Genomic DNA, 22,813 nt, shown 5'->3' on the forward strand with positions numbered 1-22,813 from the left:
CGTGTCCCTCTTCTGGCCTGGAGCCCTGGCGTCCTGCTTCTGGAGGCCTGACGATGGGCGCCTCTGTTCCCATCCACTCCGTCCAGTGGCCAGTTGGGCAGGTTGTTTACCTCTTCTCAGCTTCAATGTCCCCATTTGAAAAATGGGGATAATAATGATACTACCTTTTGCGGGGTTTTGGTTTTATTTGTTTATTACATATATATATATATATATTTTAAAATAAATTTATTTATTTTATTTTTGACTGTGTTGGGTCTTTGCTGCTGTGCGCAGGCTTTCTCTAGTTGCGGTGAGCGGGGGCTACTCTTCATTGAAGTGCGCGGGCTTCTCATTGCAGTGGCTCCTCTTCTTGTGGAGCACGGGCTCTAGGCACGTGGGCTTCAGTAGTTGTGGCGCGTGGGCTCGGTAGTTGTGGTTCGCGGGCTCTAGAGCGCAGGCTCAGTAGTTGTGGCACACGGGCTTAGTTGCTCCGCAGCACATGGGATCTTCCTGGACCAGGGCTCGAACCCGTGTCCCCCTGCATTGGCAGGCAGATTCTTAACCACTGCACCAGCAGGGAAGCCCAACTTATATATTTTGTGGGAAAATATGAAGAACTTAAAATGCACCATATGACCCTTTGTAAGTGCACAGCTCAGTGGCATTAGGTGCACTTAGACTGTTGTGCAGCCGTGGTCACCACCGTCCTCTCCAGAATGTTTTCGTTCTTCCCAACAGAAGCTGTACCCATTAAACACTAACTCCCCGTTCCCCCTTCCCCGCAGGCCCCGGTAGCCTCTGATCTACTTTCTGTAGATGTACATCACAGTAGTGGAATCATATAGTACTTGCCCTTCTGCGTCTAGATTATTTCTCTTGGGACAATGTCTTCAAGGTTCATCCATGTTGTAGCCTCTGTCAGAACTTCATTCTTCTTGTTAATCGCTGAATGATATTCCATTGTGTGGATGGACCACGTTTTGTTGATGCATTTATCTATTGATGTATATGTGGGTGTTTCCACCTTTTGGCTATCGTGAATAATGCTGCTGTGAACCTGGGTATACAAATATCTCTTTGAGACCCTGCTTTCAGTTATTTGGGGTATATACCTAGAGGTGGAATTGCTGGATCATATGGTGATTCTGTTTAACTTTTTGAGGAACTACCAGAGTATCTCCCACAAGTGGCTCCACCATTTTACATTCTGCGAGCAACGTACAAGTGTTTTAATTTCTTTACATCCTCACCAACGCTTGTTATTTATTTATTTTTTTCAGTAGACATTCTAGCGGGTGTGAGGTGGTATCTCATGGTTTGATTTGCATTTCCCTAAGGTTAGTGATGTCGAGCATCTTTTCATGTACTAATTGAAAGAAGACACCATCTTTAGTGTAGCTGCTGGGACGAGCGAGCGGTACCAGTGGACAGCATGGGGCTGCAGAGCTGGAGGGGACCTCTTCCTGCCCTTAAGGAGCTCAAATGACTCGAGCCCAGGGAGGCACAGACCCTGTGCACCAGGGCTGGAGGCGGAGTGGCCTTGAAGATGGCGTAGGATTTCACCAGAAGCCTCAGAGCCCTCCAGGGACAATGGTGGTAACAGCTCGGATGTCAGGCCTGAAAAGTTTCTTCTCCACAAATAGCCTTCTCCTCCAGCTGCAGGTGTTTATAGCTTCAGTTGATCCCTAGCCAGGGTGCCCCCAGGCCAGGCCGTGGGCATTGATGGGGCTGGCCTCCTCCCCAGCCCTGCCTGCAGGGGTGAAATGTCAGCTGCTGTAAAGAGCTCCCTGTGAGGCCTCTGCTGAAGCGAAGATCTGTCTACCTGCGGGAAGCTCATGCCCTTTTCAACTTTGAAAACTAATAGCTTTAGTTCTAATAGGACCTTATCAACAATATTAGCAAAACAACTGTCTTTGATGACCCTTCTTAAAGGGCATAAACCCTGAATATGTTTACGGCCCTGGGGTAGGGCTGGTACAGGGAGGAAATGAGACACAGAAGAGGCCTGTCCCAGACAGGATTTAGCAGATGGGGTTTTCATGCTGCTGTGTGACTGAGGAAGAGCGAGCCTGGGGTGGCTGGCAGGACACGTGTGACCCTGGGTGTGGGGTTTGGAGAAGGGCGGTCGTCACTCTGTGTGGACCCTGCATTGGGAGTGCCCCGCCTTCAGCCCATGGTGGGTGGGGCTGTGGGTGTGAGCTGGGGGCTTTGGACACATGTCCTCTGACAGATGGGCCACAGTCTGGTGGGGTGTCCTTTCCAGTCCCACCCAGGCCCTCTCTGGGGTTGGCCAAGGCCACCTGCCACACTGCAATGCCCAGCTGCCCAGCTGGCCTCCACGTGGTCCAGATTGGCCTCCTGCCCCGGTCCGGGATCTCAACCTCCAGAGGGTGGGAGGCCCGGGGTTATGCAGCTGGTGGCAGAGCTGGGACGAGGATGCAGCTCTTGCCTTCCCACCAGCTCACCTGGATTTTCTACTCGTTTCCTCCTGCTGTTGCTCTTTTTCTTTTTGGCCACGCCGTGTGGCTTGCGGGATCTCCATTCCCTGATCAGGGATTGAACCTGGGCCATGGCAGTGAAAGCCCGGAATCCTAACCACTGGGCCACCAGGGAGCTCCCCTGCCATCGCTCTTTGCTGCCTTCACTGTGGCTTTACGGCTCTGCACACTCCTTACATCTCTCTGCTTCTCCCCCAGCTCTGGGAGCCTCCTGGCGTCTCAGTCATCCAGGGCACTTTGGCTCCTACGGCTCTGAGTACCGCTGTCCAGGAGAGAGTGAAAACACATGGGCATTGGGACTTCCCTGGCGGTCCAGTGAGTAAGACTCCGTGCTCCCAATGCAGGGGGCCTGGGTTCGATCCCTGGTCGGGGAACTAGATCCCGCATGCATGCTGCAACTAAGACCTGGTGCAGCCTAAATAGATAGATAGATAGACAGACAGACAGACAGACAGATAGATAAATTAAAACAAAAACAGGCGGACCGGCTCTTGGTCCAAATCGTTGGCTCTCCCTGCAGGACCTGGGCCAGGGCCAGGTCAGGGCCAGGAGCAGTGAGACATCACTAAGGACTTACTTCACGCAGAGACCCAGGGAATCGGCCAGGGGTGGGAGGGGTGTGGATGGTCCAGAGAGGCGGAGCAGAATGGTCTCTGGCAGAAGAAACTCCCAGCCCAGCCAGGGGAGACATCCGTGGGGAAAAAGCAGCCACTGTGAAGCCCTGGGTGTGGCCTTAGAAACGGACGTTCCTGTGGGCTTGGGACAGTAATAAACCATGTGACTTTGAATAAATCACTTTCCCTCTCTGGGCCTTAGTTTCTTCTCGCTTAGGCTAGCTAGGACCCCTGGTGCCCCCTGGTCCATCCCCTCAATCCTGTGTTAAAGAGAAGTTAGGAGATAGACTCTAGGACCACGCTGCGGATAGAATGAAGATGAGAGCAGCTGCACGAGCTGTTGTGAGGACGAACGTGTGCGTACACGTAAAGCCTACCGTGTTCACTCTGTTTGTACGGGTGCCTGTACGTGCTCCACAGACGGTCATTATTGTTACTGTTTTCACGAGAGTGAAAGAAACTACAGCAGCTCCCTGTGTCTGTATAAGGCCTGGATTAGAGGCCAGCTGGTTTGGAGGCAGTTGAATGGCCGGGTTGACCTCGGGAGGACCTCAGGGGGCAGGAAGGGAGCTGTTTGCCCCCCTTGGCTGCAGACACCCAGAGAAACCCAGGGCTCCACTCCCACCCAGGGGATCCCCCACTGCTGAGCAGCAGGCCGGGCCTGGCTGGAATACGGTCCGAGGGGCCTGCAAGGGAGAGGAGGAGGCCTCTCCCGAGAGGAGAGAAGCACGACTTCCAATGTACAAAGACAGCCGAGCCAGCCTGGGACCCTGGGTCTGGCTCCTGTGACCCCACTGCTGGCCTCGTGCCTAGGGCCCGGGCCATGCCTAGGGCCTGTCTGCAGGCAGAGCTCCTGGACCCTGTGGCAGAGACAGAGGTGGTGCCGGGGCTGGGCGGGGGCTCCAGCCTCGTGACATGGGGGTCATCTGTGACATGTGGAGTAGGGGTCTCAGCCGGGGCTGGGCAGGGGCCTCCCAGCTGCTGTTTAATGGGTGCTACAGAGTACACGCCACTGCGTCCAGCCAGGAGGCCCGTCCGGACTGGGAGGGGACTTCCTGCGGACCGATCACCTTCTCCGCCAGGCCCTGTGCCACTTCCAAGTGGCTGAGCTAGGACTCAAACCCGGGTGTTAGCCCTAGGTCTGCCGGTGGCCCATCTGAGTGGGATTTTCTGGGCTCAGTTTCTCCACCTGCCTGCCCTTCTGTGGGGGAGGTCGGATTTCCTGTGACGTCAGTGAGGCTCACACTTCGGGGCCCCTCACCTGCGTGGGCCCCTTCCAGGCGCCTAAACTTTTTCTTTTATATTTTTTTAAACTCTTATTTATTTATTTAGCTGCACCACACGGCTTGTGGGATCTTAGTTCCCTGACCAGGGATCGAACCCAGGCCCTAGTAGTGAAAGCGCCGAGTCCTAACCACTGGACTGCCAGGGAATTCCCAAAACTGTTTATTTATTTATTTTTAATTAATTTATTTTTGGCTGTGTTGGGTCTTCGTTTCTGTGCGGGGGCTTTCTTTAGTTGTGGCGAGTGGGGGCAAGTCATCGTTGCGGTGCGCGGGCTTCTCATTGCAGTGGTTTCTCTTGTTGCGGAGCACAGGCTCTAGGCCCGCAGGCTTCAGTAGTTGTGGCTCGCAGGCTTTAGAGTGCAGGCTCAGTAGTTGTGGCACACGGGCTTAGTTGCTCCGCAGCATGTGGGATCTTCATGGACCAGGCAAGAACCCGTGTCCCCTGCATTGGCAGGTGGATTCTTAACCACTGTGCTACCAGGGAAGCCCCTCGCTCTCCTCTTTTATAGCTGTTACCATTTGCCTTACATATTGAGGTGGTCCTATGTTGGGTGCATATATATTTATAACTGTTATATCTTCTTCATGGATTGATCCCTTGAGCATTATGTAGTGTCCTTCCTTGTCTCTTGTAATGTTCTTTATTTTAAAGTCTATTTTATCTGAGATGGGTATTGCTACTCCAGCTTTCTTTTCATTTCCATTTGCATGGAATATCTTTTTCCATCCCCTCACTTTCAGTCTGTATGTGTCCCTAGGTCTGAAGTGGGTCTCTTGTAGACAGCATATATATGGGCCTTGTTTTGGTATCCATTCAGCGAGCCTGTATCTTTTGGTTGGAGCATTTAATCCATTCATGTTTAAGGTAATTATTGATATGTATGTAACCCCTAGGTTGGGAATCCTGACGTGGGGCTCAGAACCTTCACTGCAGTGGGTGGACTCCTGTGGTATAAGTGTCCTCCAGTCTGTGAGTCACCCACCCAGCGGTTATGGGATTTGATTTGATTGTGATTGCGTTCCTCCTACCGTCTCATTGTGGCTTCTCCTTTGTCTTTGGATGTGGGGCATCTTTTTTGGTGAGTTCCAGTGTCTTCCTGTCGATGAGTGTCCAGCAGTTAGTTGTGATTCCGGTGCTCTCGCAAGAGGGAGTGAGCGCACGTCCTTCTGCTCCGCCATCTTGAACCAGGATTTCTGAGGGTGGCCTCTTGATTCAGCCTTGGCAGTGGGGAGAGGTCAGCTGGGGGCCCCATGTGGCCTTGGCCGTGCTCTCTGGTTACAGCCCAGGTGGCTGACAGCGCACTGTCTCGCCTCTTCCCTGCATCAGCAGCTCCCTCACTCCCACTGCTGCGGCCCTCTGGGCTCAGCCATGCCCAGCAGGACAGGGCAGGTCCCGGAGGTGGAGAAAGCAGGTAATAACTCCCGCTCAAACCCTCTCGCTCTGCCTCTCCCCACCAGTGCCCTCTTTATGGTCTAATCCTACCCGTGGTCAATGCAGCTCAAGGCTCACCTGGCCGCCCAGCCTGAGCTGGCCCCTCCTCCTCTGAGCACTTGGCATGGTCCCGTCGGACATGGGCGCAGGGCCATCATGTGGGCACACTTCTCTCCTCCACCGGGGGGTGAGCTCTGGAAAGCAGAGAACCCCTTGTCCTGATCTCATTTACGGTAAGGGAGGACATGGGGCCTGGTCGTTCTGGGGGATCTTGCAGCATCACCTCTAGGAGGCCGGGCCCACAGCAAGCACGCATGTGACCCGTTGACGGTCTAGCTGGAGCCGTGGAGCTGTGCTTGGCTGGGTTCCCTGTGTCCGGGTTAGGGCCACGGGTTCCTCTCTGGAGACACTCTGTGTCTTGGCACCTGCGTCCCCCGTCCCCCTTGCTGCCCACAGACAGGGCAGACATCCTGTCAGGTCCTGCTCATTAATGGAGGTGGTGGGGACCGTGGGAGCTGCCCGGGGGAAGGGCCAAGGAGGAGGCTGCCAGGCTGTGGTGGGGGAGGCTCTGAGGGGGCTTTCCGAGCTGTGCGCCCACCGGCCAGAGATCCACAGCCCTGTCACCCTGCTCTCAGGTTAGCAGTCCCCCAGAGAGGCCTCAGCTTCCCCTTGCTGCTGGGAGATCCCTGGGATCTCAGGAGGGCGGGAGGGGCCCCGCAGAATCCTCACCCCAAGTGCCGCTCAGGTTGGGGAGGGCGGGTGAGGGGCCCTTGAGCTCGCCCGTCTTTGTCCTGGTCCTTCCGCTGAGTGGATGTTGGCGTCTCTGCAGGTCGGAATGAGCTGATCGCCCGCTACATCAAGCTCCGGACAGGGAAGACCCGCACCAGGAAGCAGGTGGGCCCTGGGGCAGGTACCCTGGCACTGGTTGGCTCCCAGGGTGGGCCCGGCCCTCCGCAGGACTGGGTGTGGACTCTGGGGGCCAGCTTGGGAGGGGTCCTCTGCTGGGTGTGCCACAGATGGTCAGTTTCCCTGGGGTCCCTTCTGCCATCGCCTGGGAGGAGACCCCTCCCCATCCGACTGCACTTGTATTTAACTGGGAGAGGTGGGACCGAGGTCCCATCAGTGACTGATCCTTTCATTCATGCGTTCGTCCATTCAGTCTGTGATGGGATGGGGGGCTGTGGAGGGCCGAGGGTCAGGGGAGCCGGCCGTCGGGGAGACAGGAACCCCTCTTCCCGCCACAGGTGTCCAGCCACATCCAGGTTCTGGCTCGGCGCAAAGCCCGCGAGATCCAGGCCAAGCTGAAGGTAAGGCCAGGGCCGCAGCGGGAGGGCTCGGGTGGGCCAGCCTCCCGGGGCTGGGGCTCTTCTCCCAGGAGGAAAAGTCTTCCCTTGGGTTTGGGGGCTGGCTGCTTACGTGTGGAGCCAGTGAGCTTCTCAGTGCTGAGGAAAGTGGGGTTCAGCCTGTAACCTCTCTCCCACCTGCACAGAGGACGTTGACTGGGGGCCGTGTCTATGTGTCTGTGTGTGAATGGCCGGGCTCACAGCATCCTGGGAGATACAGGCCGGTCTCCTGCTGTGCTCCCTGCCCCCTGCAGCCCAGAGGAACCGGGCACACCCTGAGTCCCACGGTTAGAGCAGCAGGACTGCCCTCCAGACCCCGTTTCTTGCGGACCGTGTGGCCCCTTACTGCCATCACCCAGATCCTGTGGGTGGCAGGCTTGCAGGGCGGGGTCCACGCTGGGGGAAGGGCTGGTGGGGCTCCCTGGATCAGCCCCACCTTGCAGGCCTGTCTGCCAACAGGCGACTGCTACACGGGGGGGCCAGCCGCTGGTGGGAGTCCCCTCGCCACAGGACTTGGGCCTCCTGGACCCTGGACCCAGGGGCCCTTGGCTGAACCCTGGGAGGGAGCAGGCTACCCATCACGGTGGGTGTAACAGAAGGGTCTATGGCTGCTTGGTAGGAGGAGCCAGCACTTGGGGCTGAGACCAGTAAATCACAGGCATTTTAATTTTATTTTTATGTTTTGGCCGTACTATGCGGCTTGCGGGATCTTAGTTCCCCGACCAGGGATTGAACCCGGGCCCTCGGCAGTCAAAGCACAGAGTCCTAACTGCTGGACCTCCAGGGAATTCCCCACAAACATTTTTTAAAGCAGTGGAAGCCCTTTTGTTTTTCTCCCAAATTAAATATCACCCCGATCCGTTATCAGAGGAGCTACTCTGGTCAAAGCTAGGTTGGCGAGAAGCAGGGTAGGGACCCTTCGTGCTAGTCACCTCTCAGTCCCCATGACTCTCGAACCCGAAAGCATCCCAGAACCCAGTTTAAAAGCCCCTGGACTAGAGGACCATGGAGGCCCCATCTGGCCCCGTTGTCCGTCACCCTGACGCTGGAGGCTCTGACGGCGTGGGTGGGAACTCCCAGGAGGCCCTGTTCCTCCTACATCAGCCCAGCTGTCCCCCGCCCCTCACAGCTGTGGCCCAGCCCTTGCTCCTTTGTCCCCGGGACAGCTGGCTGGGCCGCAGCTGCTGGTCTCTCCCTCTCAGGCCGGCACATGTGTGCCCGGACCATCCCCAGCCCTGCAGCCCACTTGCCCCTCACTCCCCGCTCTGGTCAGCCTGTGACTCACCAGGGCCTGGTAGGGGACTGGGTGGAGAGCCGAATGTCCAGGGTTCTGTTTAGAGCCATCGAGGGGAGCTTTGCATTCCCGTGGGGGCCGGCTGTACGGCCCACGTGTGCTCGAGGAACTGAACCTGTCCCTGTCCACAGGCTCTAACGTGGGGCTGGGAACAGCCCCTGTGGACCGCTGGACAGGCTTCAGGGAGAGCCATGGACCCCTTCAATAACATGCACATTTTCATGCATTTTTCGGGGAAGATTGGTCTGAGGATTTTGTCATATTCTCCAGAGGGTCTGGGGCCCAGTGTAGTTAAGCTCCCTGGTGGATGGCAAGGTCAGGTAGAAGTCCTCGGGTCACAGCCCTGGTCTGGCCTGGCTCTGCCCTGGGCCGTGGACCCTCTGCCATGTCGCCCACCTGCCTCGAGCTCCATCCAGCTTCCCCGCCTGTAAAATGACAGGGTTGAGCAAGGTGGTGTCTGAGGTCCCCTCCAGCCGCAGAATTCAGAAGCCTGGTCACTGATGTCACCCCGCACTCCCACCTGATTCCTGTCCCACTCGCTGGTCCCTGGCCGTTCGTTTAGACTGGCCATTGGGCGGAAGGGACTCAGGTTGCCGACACAGGGCTGGAGCTCTCTGCCCTCCCACCACTGCACTTGTTAACAGAGGCTTGTGGGCCTCCTGGGGCGTGGCCTGCCACCCCATTCGTGTCCTGGAGGGAGCGGGCCTGGGCATGTATGGCATCTCCCTCCCGACATCAGCAGAGCCCTTGGGGAAAGACAACCCGATGCTTTGGTTATCAGAGACAGCCTCAGAGCAAGGCCCAAGTTTGGCCCCAAAAGGACAGTGGGCTGGGGAGTCCCACCACTCAGCACGGCCTCCCGGGCCCTCTGTGCTGAGGATGGGTGCCGGCAGATCCTGATGTGCCCCCTCCTTGGTTTGCTCAGCCCCCCGGGCCTGCAGAGGTCAGAGGTCATGGATGTGCCATCCCGGACGGACCTTAAGGGCCTACTGTCACGTGACCCCTGTCAACACCCAAGTCCCCTAAATCCTCTGAGCCTCAGTTTCTTCATCTTAGAATGGGGAGCCTACGAGTCCTGCCAGCCTCACGGGGGTGCTGAGATGTTCAGAACCAAAGTGAGACAGCGTTCTTTACCTTCCGGGGGCCGTCTCGTGTGTGCTTCATGAGCGTAAGGGGTCCCTGAGAAGCCGAGTGGAAGGGCCTGGCCCCAGAACTCATCGCGCAGGATGCCGGGCGCACCACCTGGACCCGTCGGGCCTGACGCCATGGTGATGCTACCCACCGGGCGAGTGACGTCATATGCAAAACCAGCTGTGGGCTGAAAGGACCTCCCTCAGCAATTAACTTGCTTATTACTCAGGACAGATTTGGCTCCACCAATCTGATTATTAAATAAAGGGCCCACTTATTTTTCCCTTTTAAAAAGTAATTCATCCTAAAGATACAGAATTTCTAATCAGAGCTCGCGAGTTGACATAAACCAACCTTTTGTCTCCAATAGTGCTACCCATACTGAATAATCCTTGCTGTTCAGTCTGTATGTGTGGTCTTCTTTGGGACCCACTAGGCTTTCTGACATACAGTATGTTGTCTTATTGGTTTTGAAGACCTTTGGGGTTGGAGAGCTCAGGATGGGGGACCACTGGCGAATACAAGTAGTAGCCACGTATTATGACTGTTGTTATTGTAAGCAGGTCGTACTGCTGTTTGCTCGGAGCCTCTGCGGGTGAACCCATTTTGAAGGGGTCTTTGGACCCACAGAGGGCAGAGAATTGGTATTCGCATCCTGGCACGTAAAAGGTTCGGGAGCCATGGGTGCCCGTGGTACAGTAGAGATCCACAGGCCAGGGCTAAGACGGGGGCCACAGGAGACCGTCCCTTGTCACCGTCCATGTGACCGAGGATGACCCCTGCCCAACAGATACTCATGCACCATTTCCCAAGGGCCAGGTGAGGCCCCAGCCACCCCTGGTGAGCAAGACCTGGGTTGGTGACAGGAGAGCCATGGTCTGGCAGGTGGCCTCCAAAGTCTCTTTAAACCCTAATGAGACTGGCAGGGCAAGTGATGTGCCCCTTTGACGGATGAGGAAGGTGATCAGAGCCACCGAGAGACTTATTCAAGTCGCAGGACCGGTTCCCAGCCCTGCAGAAACGTGAGCCTGGTCCCAGGGCCGAGTCCAGGGTCTGACTTCCCTGTCGCCAGCTGGACCCGCCTCTCCCGACCTGCCACGGTGCCCACACTGAGGCCTCCCTCGATGTCTCCCCAGGATCAGGCAGCTAAGGACAAGGCCCTGCAGAGCATGGCTGCCATGTCGTCCGCCCAGATCATCTCTGCCACAGCCTTCCACAGTAAAATGGCCCTCACCCGGGGCCCAGGCTACCCGGCGGTCTCAGGGGTAAGTGGGGCTGCCTGGAGTCGGAGGCTGGACTGCCCCGTCCTTCTCACTCCTTCCCCTTCCAAGGCACCGGCCACACCAGAGTCCTCACTTGAGTCCTCTCGGGCCAGGAGAGCCGGGGAAGGAGAGACCAAGGACCGAGGGGCCATGCAGTCGCCGGGACCGCCCTCCTGGGGGCCTCGGCAGTGACAAGGGTGCAGCCGCCCCGTCACACGGCCACCTGGGGGCTCTGCAGAGTTGGCCCCATTTACAGAAGAGGAGGCTGAGGCCGGGCTGTGGGGCGGCGCCGGCATGTTCTGAGGAGCCGCTCTGCCCCGCCCCCAGCTCAGCCTCGTACCCCCTCCGCCCTCAGGGGCTCCTTCCAGGTAAAGGGCTGATGTCCAGGAACAAAGTCCTCTCGAATTTTAAACTGAGAATGGGTCTCTTGGCCGTGGCCACGTGGGTCCCGCTCCAAGAACAGTCCAGAGAGGCCCCTCCTCCCCGGGGCTGAGTCCTCCCAGGGTGTTGTAGGCTGTTGGCACTGACGCACCGCCCCAGGCCCTGTGTCCGGGGAGGCTCTCGTCCAGCATTTTTCCGAGTGTGTCCAGAGGCCGCTAGTCCGGAAGGGCGTTGAGTGGACAGGACGATGGGACAAACGAGTGCACCCGTGACTCGGGCACTCAAGTCTCAATAGGGTGCCTGACTCCAGATCTCTTGAGAGTCCTGCGTGCCACTGTCACCAGGCATCTGTCCCCGAGGAAGGGGACAAGTGCCGTGTTTGCAAGCCTGGGGGCTTCTCTTGGGAGCCCCTTATCGGCAGGCGTTCCAGAGGCTGGAGGTCCTTGCAGCGCTCGCGGGGACGCCGTGCTGCCTGGCTCTAGGCAGGCACCCTTCCCAGGCCCAGGCCCAGGCCCTGGCCTCGCCCTCCAGCTGAGCCCCTGCCCGATCTCTCTCTCGACGCCGCTGGCCGCACACACTGGGCTCTGCTGACTCTGTGCTTTTGTCTCCTCAGTTTTGGCAAGGAGCTTTGCCGGGCCACGCCGGAACGTCCAACGAGTGAGTATGGCCACCGTGCTGCCCCGTTGCTCCCTGGGCTGTGCTTGAGCCCGTGAACTCGTGCCGCTGACCCAGGCCTGAGGGTGGGAGAGCTGCAGTCTGGGGTCAGCCTTTCCGGATGGCCCTGCACTTACGGATGAGGCTCTCCTGCTCTCGGGCACCCGGGGGTGGCGTTTGCTGAAGCCCCAGTCTATCCGGGGCGTAGCAGAACCCGAGCTCAGGACCCCGAGGGGAGCAGGCTAGGAACCAGCCCTCTGGCTGGCCTGGGAGGGAGGGAGGAGGGGTGGGTTTTCCAAACAGACCCACTGCTTCTGTGGGTCGGCCAGAATCCCGAGGGAGCGGGAGGCCAGAGCCACTGACCACCCGGGCCTGCCTCACTGAAGACAGCGTTGGAGCCTGACCGAGGCTCTAGGGCTGCCACCTGCCCCCAGGCCCACGCGTCCTCTCTCATCTCCCACAGTGTGAAACCTTTCTCTCAGCAAAACTACACTGTCCAGCCGTCACTGCCTCTGCCAGGTGGGTCAGCAGCTCTGCCTCCCTCGCGCATCGCACCCCTGCGGTTCCTGCTCCGGGTCCCAGGCCCTGACTGCTAGCCGCCCCCAGCAGTCCCCTTAGGTGCCGCCCTGGCATGTGCTCGCACCGTGCACCCCAGCTCCCAGCTCCACCTCGATCCTCTTCCAGGAGCCAAGCCCCCTGCGCCCCCAGGGCTGCCCGTCCTCCCCAAGCCCCTCCCCAGCGAGGCTCAAGGCTGGCAGGGTGCGCACAGCTCAAGGGGCAGTGCCTGCGCCCCGGGGTGGCCACTCCACCTGCATGTGTGCCCTGTCCTGCTTGGCTTCTGGGATGGCTTCTCTCTGTGACACTGTAATCCTCTCCTTCGAGACGGGGGTCCAGCAGAGCACGGCTTTCCAGCCCGGAGCCCCTGGTTAGCGGAGGGAAGGCTCCTGGCATGAGCCGGATGGAGGTCCAGCTGGGCAGCACGGAGCTCCCGCCTTCCCCGCTCACGTGACCCGCTCTGTCCCTGCCTCTTTCTCAGGAAGGTCCCTCCACCTTCCGCTCTGCGGGGCGAGATAGGATCCTCGCCCTCACCCTCCTTTCCTGGCTTGGGAATGGCTCCTGCCTGCCCGGTGGCCTGGCTTTTCCTGCTCTGAGAGCGGGCCCTGCCACCCTCCTTAGGTTCCTGACGGTTGCTTGGGGGCCTTCCACCCCCTCTAGTCCGTGCTCTCCCCTCACGGCTCCCCCACCCCATCTGCAGTCACATCCCCGCTCTTACCCTCTGTAACTCACCTGTCATCTTTTTTTTTTTTAATATTTATTTATTTGACTGCGTCGGGTCTTAGTTGTGGTGCGTGGGCTTAGTTGCCCCGCAGCGTGTGGGATCTTAGTTCCCCGACCAGGGATCGAACCTGTGTCCCCTGCATTGGAAGGTGGATTCTTAACCACTAGACCGCCAGGGAAGTCCATCCATCATCTTTTTAAAGCATCAATCTCACCGTGCTGCTTCCAGCTTAGAATCTGTTAGTGGCTCCGTGGTGTCTTCAGGACACAATCTAAGCTTAACTGTCACTCTCTGTGCCCTGGGCAGCGTCTGGGGCTGGTGTCTGTGTCTGTCTTCTGTGTCGGGTCACATCCGGTGTGCACGCCACCCTTGAACAAATGAACGAGTGATTCGGCTCACCCGTCAAATGCCAGCCGGTGTGCCCAGCGTGGTCCTCCGCCCGCCCCCCGCCGTCCCTTGTCTCTTTCCTCCCCGGGCTTCTGACGTACCTGCCTCACTGCCCTCTCGTCCCGTCCGCCACCAAGCCCCGGGGTCGTGCTCCCTCCGTTTCCCTCCTGTGTCCCCTTCTCTTCACTCCACTGCCCTCTTCATTTTCTCACTTGGGAAGAACCCACAAGGCCTGCGCCTCTCGTCCACCTTGCCCCAGCCCAGTCCTTCCCCCACTCGGAACAGGATCTTCAGAAACGCACAGCCGGTCGCTCCTCGGCCCCGCCTAAAATCCTCCCATCGCCCTCCTGAGCTCAGGCTGGATCCCGGACCCCTTACCTGGCAGCCAGGGCCCGTCTCTTCAGCCTCGTTTCCAGCCCCGATGCAAACCCGCCCTCCCCGTCACATCTGCCAGACGGAGCCTCCGAGCTCACGGTGCATCTCGCGGCCCCGTGCCCTCTGCCTGGAGCCCCCCTCCCCTGTCTGCACCTGCTGCCTCCCACTCCTACCCCGTAACCTTTCAGCATCACCTTCAGGTGGCCTTTTCTGACGCTCTTCAAGGGGGACTAGGGGCCCCCTCCCCCGCTGTGCTGGGCACCTTCCTGTCTGTTTTCCTCACGTTCATTGCTTCGCTTACTCGCCAGCCAGCAGCCAGTCCCCCTTGAACGCATTTCCGTGCAGGGGCCCGAGGGGACTGAGCTGTTCCAGGCTGAGCTCCCCGCCAGGGCTGCCCCTGGACCGCTGGCCAGTGCTCTGCCTGCCCACCCCCTCCCCGGCTGGGAGACCCCATTAAGGCAGACAGCAGGTCCCCCAGCCAGTCTGGGGGCCTGGCGGAGGGTGCGGCAGGGAGGCCCTGTGGACCGGCTCCCATGTGCCTTCCACTGTGCGCAGGGTTCGAGTCTCCCGCAGGAGCCTCCCCGTCGCCCTCCGCGCCCCCAGCACCCCCGTGGCAGGGCCGCAGCGTGGCCAGCCCCAAGCTCTGGATGCTGGAGTTCTCTGCCTTCCTGGAGCGGCAGCAAGACCCCGAAACGGTAGGTCCTGGCCTCCCTCTGGCCGCTCTCCCGCCCGGTGCTCATTCCTGGGGCGGCGGCTCCCCTGCTTCCCCCAGCTCCTCTTCCTCTGGCTCTGGCTCTCTCGCCCTGCTCTCTGCCCCGCTCCACCTTGGGGCCGAGCTTAGGGTCCTTGTTGCTTTCCATCCCCCCTTATCCTTCCATCTTCTCCCTCCCCGCTTCCTTCTCACTGGACCTTTCCTCTGTCCCTGGCTCTGTTTCTGCTCCCCACCCCAAGCCCTCGCTCGGTTCCTGTGCCCCATCCCGGTGCCCCGAGGCTCTGTCCCTTCCCTGCTCCCACCGTGTCCACCTTCTTCCCGGTCCGGCCACCTCTCCGTCTGAAGGCACTGGTCCCAGTCCTGCCCGCAGGCCCTGTGGCTCTGAGGAGTCTCCTGTCTGCCCCGTGTTCTCGGGGACACCAGCAGGAGCAGCAGCCCACCCCCATCCCGCCCCCTTCAGTGTCTCCGTCCTGGGTGACTGGCGTCACCTGCAAAGTTCAGAGGAGCACCTGGCCAGGTGGACAGGATGCCAGAGTTGGGGGGTCTTCACTGACCATTTCACTTTGAAATGTTCAAGCTTATGGTTTAGATGAGGAGCCCAGCGTGGACCACGAAAGAAGCGGCTCTTCTTTAGCCGCAGCGAGGGACCACAGCCGCCGCCTCCGGGGGGGAAGCACCCCTCGTATGGGCCGCTGGTCTTCCATCACAGATGAGATCACGGGGGTCCAGAGATAGAAAATGAGTCGTCTAAGGATGTTGGCGACAGAGTCAAGACTCAGTACAGATGACGACCAGAAAGTGCCGAGCACCTGCCCCAGGTGCTGGACACCTGTCGACTCTGCTTTACACTCAGCCCTTCTACCGGCTCCGTTTTACCAGAGGGGAAACTGAGGCCCCCGCCGTGGCGTCCCTGCTCTGGGCCACTGGCCGGGCTCCGAGCCCCGGTCTGTCTGGTCTGTCTGCCCCGCCACCCCCATGGCCCCTCAGACCAGTTCTTCTCTGTCCACAGTACAATAAGCACCTGTTCGTGCACATCGGCCAGTCGAGCCCCAGCTACAGCGACCCCTACCTCGAAGCCGTGGACATCCGCCAGATTTACGACAAGTTCCCCGAGAGGAAGGGTGGTCTCAAGGAGCTCTTTGAACGGGGACCCTCCAATGCCTTTTTCCTCGTGAAGTTCTGGGTAAGCCTTGGATGACCTCCTCCTTCCCACCCCAGCACGTCGATGACCGCAGGGAGAAAGGAGGAGGGGTGGGCCTTGGCGGTGGTGGGACCTGGGACACGCAGGACAAGAGCGAAGGGCCAGCACAGAGCGGCCCTCTGGTGCCGGGAGCTCAGACCAGATGGGGCCATTGGTGCCACGGAGCAAGGCCCCCTCCTGATGGCGGGTGATGGTCACGCCTGGGCAGAAGTGCGGCCTCAAGGGGTCTGTAGTACCAGAGAGGACCTACAGGAGACCTGAGGGGTAGTCACCCAAGGCTTTCAACGCCAAGGTTTCCGGGCCCGCAGCGGGGCAGCTGTTGGGCTGGGTGGGGCTTGGAGAAGTGGACGGTAGGCTTAGGCTGGGTCATCCCCAAAGAAACACTGAGCTTCTCCAAGAGCTCAGCCTGTAGCTCGGCCTCCGCCGCCCTCCCCAGCTCACCCCTGCATGGGTGCTGTGTGGGTAGAGCCTCCTTCTTTTGAAACCTCCTCCAAGACCAGGAGGCATAGGACCTCTTCCAGGGGCCCAGCACCCACAGAAAAGGGATGCCGGGAAGAGGGACAGGGCAGGAGAAGCCAGCGGGAGGAAGTGCAGGAAATCCTTCTGGCTGGTGATCAGAGCCTCCGAATCGTCTCAGAGCCCAGAAGCTGGGCCTTTATTTGATCTCGGACCACTTTGATAACCTGAAAGCTGTGCTTTTCCTAGAAGTGGGCATATTCACACGAAAGTGTACGTGCAGTTCCAGGTGGCTTACTGGTCCCTGGCTAGGAGCTCTTAGCCTAGCCCTCGTCCGCAACCGAATCTGTGGGGCTGGCTGTCTACAGAAAAGGCAGGAACGGAGACCCAGGGCCCGGATCCCGAAGAGGCTCAGTGTTTGCCCTTGCAGGACAGCTTGCTCTGCGAGCCGATGGAGGTTGGCCCTGGGCCTTCAGGGATGGGCAGAGTTAGGCGGAAAAGGGGGCTGGCTAGTCATGGGTAAACGTGTAAGAGAGGGAACCGCGGAAAGTAAAACGGGAGAGGTGAGTCTGATCCTGGAAGGTCCTGATCCTACAAAGGTCTGGATTTGATTCTCCGCTGGGATGAAAAATAGGTAATAGTTTCTTTTACTGTATCTTATTTTTAAATCAGTGCATGTTCATAGTTATTAATACCCAAAAGGCTTATAACTGAAAACCGCCAGGTTGTCGTCTGCCCCCTCCCAGCCCCAAGCCCAAAACCGCCAGGTTGTCGTCTGCCCCCTCCCAGCCCCAAGCCCAAAACCGCCAGGTTGTCGTCTGCCCCTCCCAGCCCCAAGCCCAAAACCGCCAGGTTGTCGTCTGCCCCCTCCCAGCCCCAAGCCCAATCCCGAGAGGCGATCACTGTCAAATGTCACTGTCTATTCTGGGTTTTATCTCCCTAGTTCTAAATATCTGCTTATATTGCTACACTTTGATATCACGACTATGTGTTGTGTATTTATGGTAGAAAAACACTGGCTATATTATAGCACTTTTCCCCTCATCGTCCCAGTAAGTTACATAATTTAGTCAAAGCAATAAAGTGTTTAGATTTTGTGACAATGTAGATTGACCACCAGAGTGTGTGATGATTACATGTCATTTCTTGTGCAACTTTTTGTTTTTTCCTAAAAATAAATGGCTCTTTCGCTTGCACATTTCTAAAAAACCTACTATTAAAATTTTACAAATTGTTCTATCATAACCAACATATAAAATTTTAAAAAACTGTTTTTCACGCAGTGCTCAGGCCTCTCAGAGAATTTATCCTTTGTCCCTTTCTCCTTCTGGATGCCCCTGTTCTGCTCCAGTTTGAACCGGTTTTCCTCCAGGCCTGCTCAACAGCTGTCCCGAGACCTCTGTGTACTGCTCCTCTGTTTTGAATCTACAGTTTCCTAGATCTCATATTTCTCTCTTTTTTGGTGTTCCCCCCTCATTTTGCTGGAATACATTCTCTAGTCCCTTCCTAAGAAAAGGTGCATGGTAGATAAATGTTCTAAGTCTACCTGTTTGAAATGTCATTTCTTTTCAGTACTTGATTCATAGTTTGGGTACAGAACCTCCATCGTAAATGATTTTCCCTAGAAGTGGTTTTCAAGAATCATTTTTTGGTTGCTCCGATGTCTTATGAGAGTCCGGTAGTATTCTAATTCTCTGTTCTTTGTTATGTAACTCTGTTGTTTTTAGCCTCTAGGAGTTTTGCGTTTCCTCTCTGTTCCCTACATTAAATTTCACATTGATGATCTTTGGGATCTGTGTTGTTTTTCTTCCTATTTTTGAGCCAGGTACTTGGTAGGCGGTGAGATGAGAGTCTCTCAATTCGGTAACTTTACTTATATTATTTCTTCTTCTTTGTTTTCTCTGTGTTCTTTTCCAGGAACCCCTGTTAGTCTGATGTTGGGTATCCCGGACCTATCCTCTCTGATTTTTACCATTTATTTATTTTCCAATTCATTTTCTTAGAGACTTTCTTAACTTTATCTTCTAATTTAAGAGTGAATCTGAGTGAATATTCCATAAAACCCAAAGTAACATTGGCATGAATGAATAGTTCTTCTTTCATGTAAAGTAAGTCTGGAGATAGAGTGTCCAGGTCTGGTCCAGCAGCTCCGTGAAATTACCAGAGACCCTACTCTTCTCTATCTGCCATCCTCAGTGTGTGGCTTCTGTCCTTAAGGTCAAGGCTGCTGGGGTTCCAGCCATCACATCCATTTTTCAGGCATCAGGAAGGGGGAAAGCCAACTTAGTTCCCTTTAAGGAGCCTTCCTGGAAGTCCCACACAATTCTTAATTAGTTGTCTGTTTGCATGTAGCTGCAAAGGAGCCAGGGAAATGTACTCTTTTCGTTGAGTAAGTTGCCATTCTGAATAAAATCAGGGTTCTGTTACTACAGAAAATGAACGACGCTTTCAATTGTTGGTGTGTCATAGTTTAACTGATGGCATTTTTTTCTTAATTGTTTGTAAAATCTTGGTGCGTTGTACATTTAGTGGTGAAATAGATTAACGGAATATGGTGGCATTCTCTGCCCACCCCCACCCCGCCCCTTGTATCGAATATTTAATTTTGACCATGACATTTTTAATTTTTAAGAGCTCCTTCTTCTTCTTTGATTGCATCCTGATCTTGTTTCACGGCTATTCTTTTAAGTTTTCTTCTGCTCCCTTTCTTTCCTTTCAGTCCCTTTTTCTGTCTGGGTCTTTGTCTTTCAAGTTGGAGGATTTTCTCAAATGTCTATAATTCTTGGCCAGGGTTTTTGGTCCTCATTTTTTTGACGGCGTTATTGCTGTGTAACTCAACCTACCGTATAATTCACTGACTTAACGCGTACAATTCGGTATTTTTAGTATATTCACAGAGTTCTGCAGCCAGGTAATTTTAGAACATTTTCATCACCCCCAAACCCATTAGCTATCACCTCCACCCCCAGCCTTAGGCAACCCTAAGCTGCTTTCTGTCTTTATAGCAGTTTTAGCTATTTCACATAAATGGAATCTTACAATATGTAGTCTTTTGTGACTGGCTTCTTTCACTTAATGTTGTTTTTAAGGTTTAGTCATATTCTAGCACATATCAGGACTTCATTCCTTTTTATGGTTGAGTAATAGCCCACTGTCTGGATAGACCACATTTTGTGTATCCATTCATCCGTCAGTGATGGGCATTTGGGTTGTTTCCACCTTTGGGCCACCGTGAATAATGCTGCTATGAACTTAATATACAAGTCTTTGTGTGGACATAGCTTTTCATTTCTCTTGGGTAGATACTTAGGCATGGAATTGCCAGATCATATGCACTATTTATTTATTTATTTTTGGCTGTGTTGGGTCTTCGTTGTTGCGCGGGCTTTCTCTAGTTGCGGCGAGTGGGGGCTACTCTTTGTGGTGTGTGGGCTTCTCATTGCGGTGGCTTCTCTTGTTGCAGAGCACAGGCTCTAAGCACGTGGGCTTCAGTAGTTGTGGCTCGCGGGCTCTAGAGCGCAGGCTCAGTAGCTGTGTTGCACGGACTTAGTTGCTCTGCGGCATGTGGGATCTTCCCGGACCAGGGCTCGAACCCGTGCCCCCGGCGTTGGCGGGCAGATTCTTAACCGCTGAGCCACCAGGCAAGTCCCCTCTTTTTGCATTCTTGACAGTGTCCTTTGAAGCACAGCCTTTTCCATTTTGATGAAGTCCAGCGTATCCTTCCTTTTGTTGTTCGGGCCTTTTGTCCATGTCCAGTGACTGGGAACTCTGTGGACAAGGTGTGGGCCTTGTTACCTGCTGGGCTTCTCTTTCAGGTGGTCGGGGCTGGGGAACCAGCTGCTTTATCGAGGACACTAGTAAATGTCAGCATGTTTACTGGACCTTTTCCTTTCCTGAAGTGGTTCCGTTTCTCCAAAGAAGACTCCTACTGTCCCCCCACCCCTTGGCAGGGACAAACGAACATTCTAGCAGTGGGGCCGGGAGAGGACTAGGGGAGCCAACCGTTTCTTAGGCAGCGTTCACCTCATGCCCTGGCTCCCACCCCCTCTCCTGACATGCCTGGGGGCCCAAAGACCTGACACCCTCCTGTTTAATTTCTTCTCCTGATGTGTGAAGAGTGGGGGCCCGGAGGCCTGACCACCCGGTGTACAGCCTTTCAGCCGGTTCCTTGTGTCATATCCTGTGCCTCCCTGGCCATCACTGTCCTGGCCCCTGTCGTCCCGAGTGGTGCTGACTTCTCACCCGTCACCCCTCTGAGGGCACTTTCAGGCTGTAACTCTTCTTATGTCCGTTTCCCCGCAGAAGCCATCCTAGCTTGGATCAGCTGTCAGTCCCCTGGAGTTTGTTGAATTCTCCTGTCCGTTTGGTCTTTCCTCCGTTTCTTCGTGTGTGTGTGGTACAACGCGTTAAAAAAGGTCTTTGCACTCATCCTGCTGGCTCTGGACGGGGAAATGTGAACTTGTACGGTCAGTCTCTCTTTTTTTTTTTTTTTTTTTTTTTTTTTTTTGCGGTACGCGGGCCTCTCACAGGCTCCGGACGCGCAGGCTCAGCGGCCATGGCTCACGGGGCCCAGCCGCTCCGCGGCATGTGGGATCCTCCCGGACCGGGGCACGAACCCGTGTCCCCTGCATCGGCAGGCGGACTCTCAACCACTGCGCCACCAGGGAAGCCCGAGTCTCCCATTTTAACCAGAGGTCCACGAGGGCCACCGCTAATGGATCGGTAGCAGTTGTTTGGAGCGCTGGGTTGAGGAAGATCTGGAGGGAGCCCTTCCTGGATTGACTGGTAATGTCTGCCATGGGTGCAGCAGGGGAGGGTAGTGTGCATTTCCTACATGTTTACCATCCCGTTGTTTAGGTAACGAGGAGTCCTTGAAGGTTGTTGAATGGGGCATGGCCAGAGCTGTGCTTGGTTACGTGCATTAGCCATCCAGACTGACAGCTGCAATACAGGCCGAGAAAGAGACCTCAGCCTCCTTAGGGCCTCAGTGGAGAGGCTGGCTTTAGAGTCTGATGTACGAGGCAGGATGCCAGGCTCCCTTTTCTCAGGAAGGGCTTAAACCATCTCATTTCCCTTTTTCTTCTCCCTCTTCTCCCTTCCAGCCCTGAGCATGGGAGTTGGAACCAAGTGGCTTGGTTGTCAGCAGACAACTAACACGGGCACCATCCGGCCAGCGGTGGCGACTCCCACCTCCTGCGTGTGTCCAGGGAGGTTCCTAGCCTTTCCTTAGGAGAGCCTACGCCCTCTGTCGCCCACTCCTTCCCCCACCCCCCAAGCCTGTCCAGGCTCAGTCTTGACTCGGAAGTACGCCCTTGGCTCAGCTACCCCGAGGGTTCAATTTAAGGTGACCCCTGACCAGGGAGGCCTGGCTGGCAGGAGGCGTATGGGAACACCACCCTGGTCGTGGCAGATAGCATACTGGGGTGACAGTATTCTGTATTCTTCTAGCCACCATCCAAGTGAGAGCCATCCTAGGCCCCCACTTCACAGATGGGGAGACTGAGGCATGGAGTAAGCGAGGGCCTGGCTCTGAGCCCAGCCTGGGCAAGCCTTGCCCCGTAGTCCTTCTTGTGATGCACACGCCGAGGTAGATCGAGGCAGGCGGCGGCAGGTCACCCCAGGCGCTGTTCATAGCCTGACTTGTACTAGCACGTTTCATCCTTGCCACACCTCTGAAGGGAGGTACAGCTGACAGCCTCGTTCCGTACAGGGGAAGGTGAGGCACAGAGAGGTGAAAGAATGTGCCGGGCAGCCCAGTTCGCAGTGACAGAAGCAGGATCAGTGCCAGCCAGCCCCGCTCTGGGAGTGTGCTCGGAACCGTCACCCCACGCCATCCTGCCTTGCCGGGTGGCTGGGGTCCCCCGTGTGGCCCCGTGCTCCCCCTGCTTCTGGTGGAGAAGGCTCTGGGTGGCCTAAAAAAGGGCCCTGCGCCCCTGAGGAAGGGCAGCTAGTGGGGGTAGGGAGAGAGCAGTCTCAGCTGTGCATTCAGTGTCGAGCCGGGCACTGGGGCTTCTTGGGGCTTCTAGAGCCCAGGCTTCCCTTCCAGGAGATGGGCAGGGGTGTCCTGCCTGGAGATCAGAGCTGGCAGGTGGAAAGGAGGACCGGAGGATCCTTCTCCTACCTGGCTCGCGGCCCTCGTCCTCTCCTTCCTCCTGAGTCTGGGGAGGCTGGAGGTGGGGGTGAGGGGAGGAGAGAAGGTGGAGACGGTGGTGCTGGGCAGCGTGATTGGGCAGGTTCCACGCCAGGCCTCTGTGCTCCGTCCACAGGCTGCGCACACAGCCCGTGCCGTGCGGACCCGATAGGAGCTTGCGTTCCGAGTGGGAGAATCAGAGCAGGTCTCGCCTGCTCTGTGTGGGAGGGGGTGGGCTGCCAGTGAGCCCTCCCAGCGTGTCAGGAGAGCGAGGCAGGCAGCAGAGGGCCCAGCTGGAGAGCTGTGTCCCGAGGGAGTCTCGGCTCCTGTGGGCCCTGTTTCTCCACCTGAAAAGTCAGTACTTTGTTCCGGAGGGCCTGCGAGGGGCTTGTGTCC

General features: G+C 56.7%; 1 protein-coding gene across 1 annotated transcript in view; it reads left to right on the plus strand.

Moving 5' to 3' along the window:
• Positions 1 to 22,813, plus strand: part of TEAD4 (TEA domain transcription factor 4) — a gene marked incomplete at its 5' end in the record, with an annotated part of 59,453 nt that overhangs the window by 30,838 nt on the left and 5,802 nt on the right. Inside the window, 7 exons of the mRNA XM_024733123.1 lie at positions 6,642 to 6,706; positions 7,057 to 7,119; positions 10,717 to 10,845; positions 11,837 to 11,880; positions 12,341 to 12,396; positions 14,474 to 14,613; positions 15,640 to 15,813. Coding sequence (XP_024588891.1) covers positions 6,642 to 6,706; positions 7,057 to 7,119; positions 10,717 to 10,845; positions 11,837 to 11,880; positions 12,341 to 12,396; positions 14,474 to 14,613; positions 15,640 to 15,813 — 671 coding nt within the window. The remainder of the gene's footprint in view (positions 1 to 6,641; positions 6,707 to 7,056; positions 7,120 to 10,716; positions 10,846 to 11,836; positions 11,881 to 12,340; positions 12,397 to 14,473; positions 14,614 to 15,639; positions 15,814 to 22,813) is intronic.

Source organism: Neophocaena asiaeorientalis, unplaced genomic scaffold (genome assembly GCF_003031525.2).
Source record: "Neophocaena asiaeorientalis asiaeorientalis breed wild unplaced genomic scaffold, Neophocaena_asiaeorientalis_V1.1 scaffold150, whole genome shotgun sequence".
NCBI lineage: Eukaryota > Metazoa > Chordata > Mammalia > Artiodactyla > Phocoenidae > Neophocaena > Neophocaena asiaeorientalis.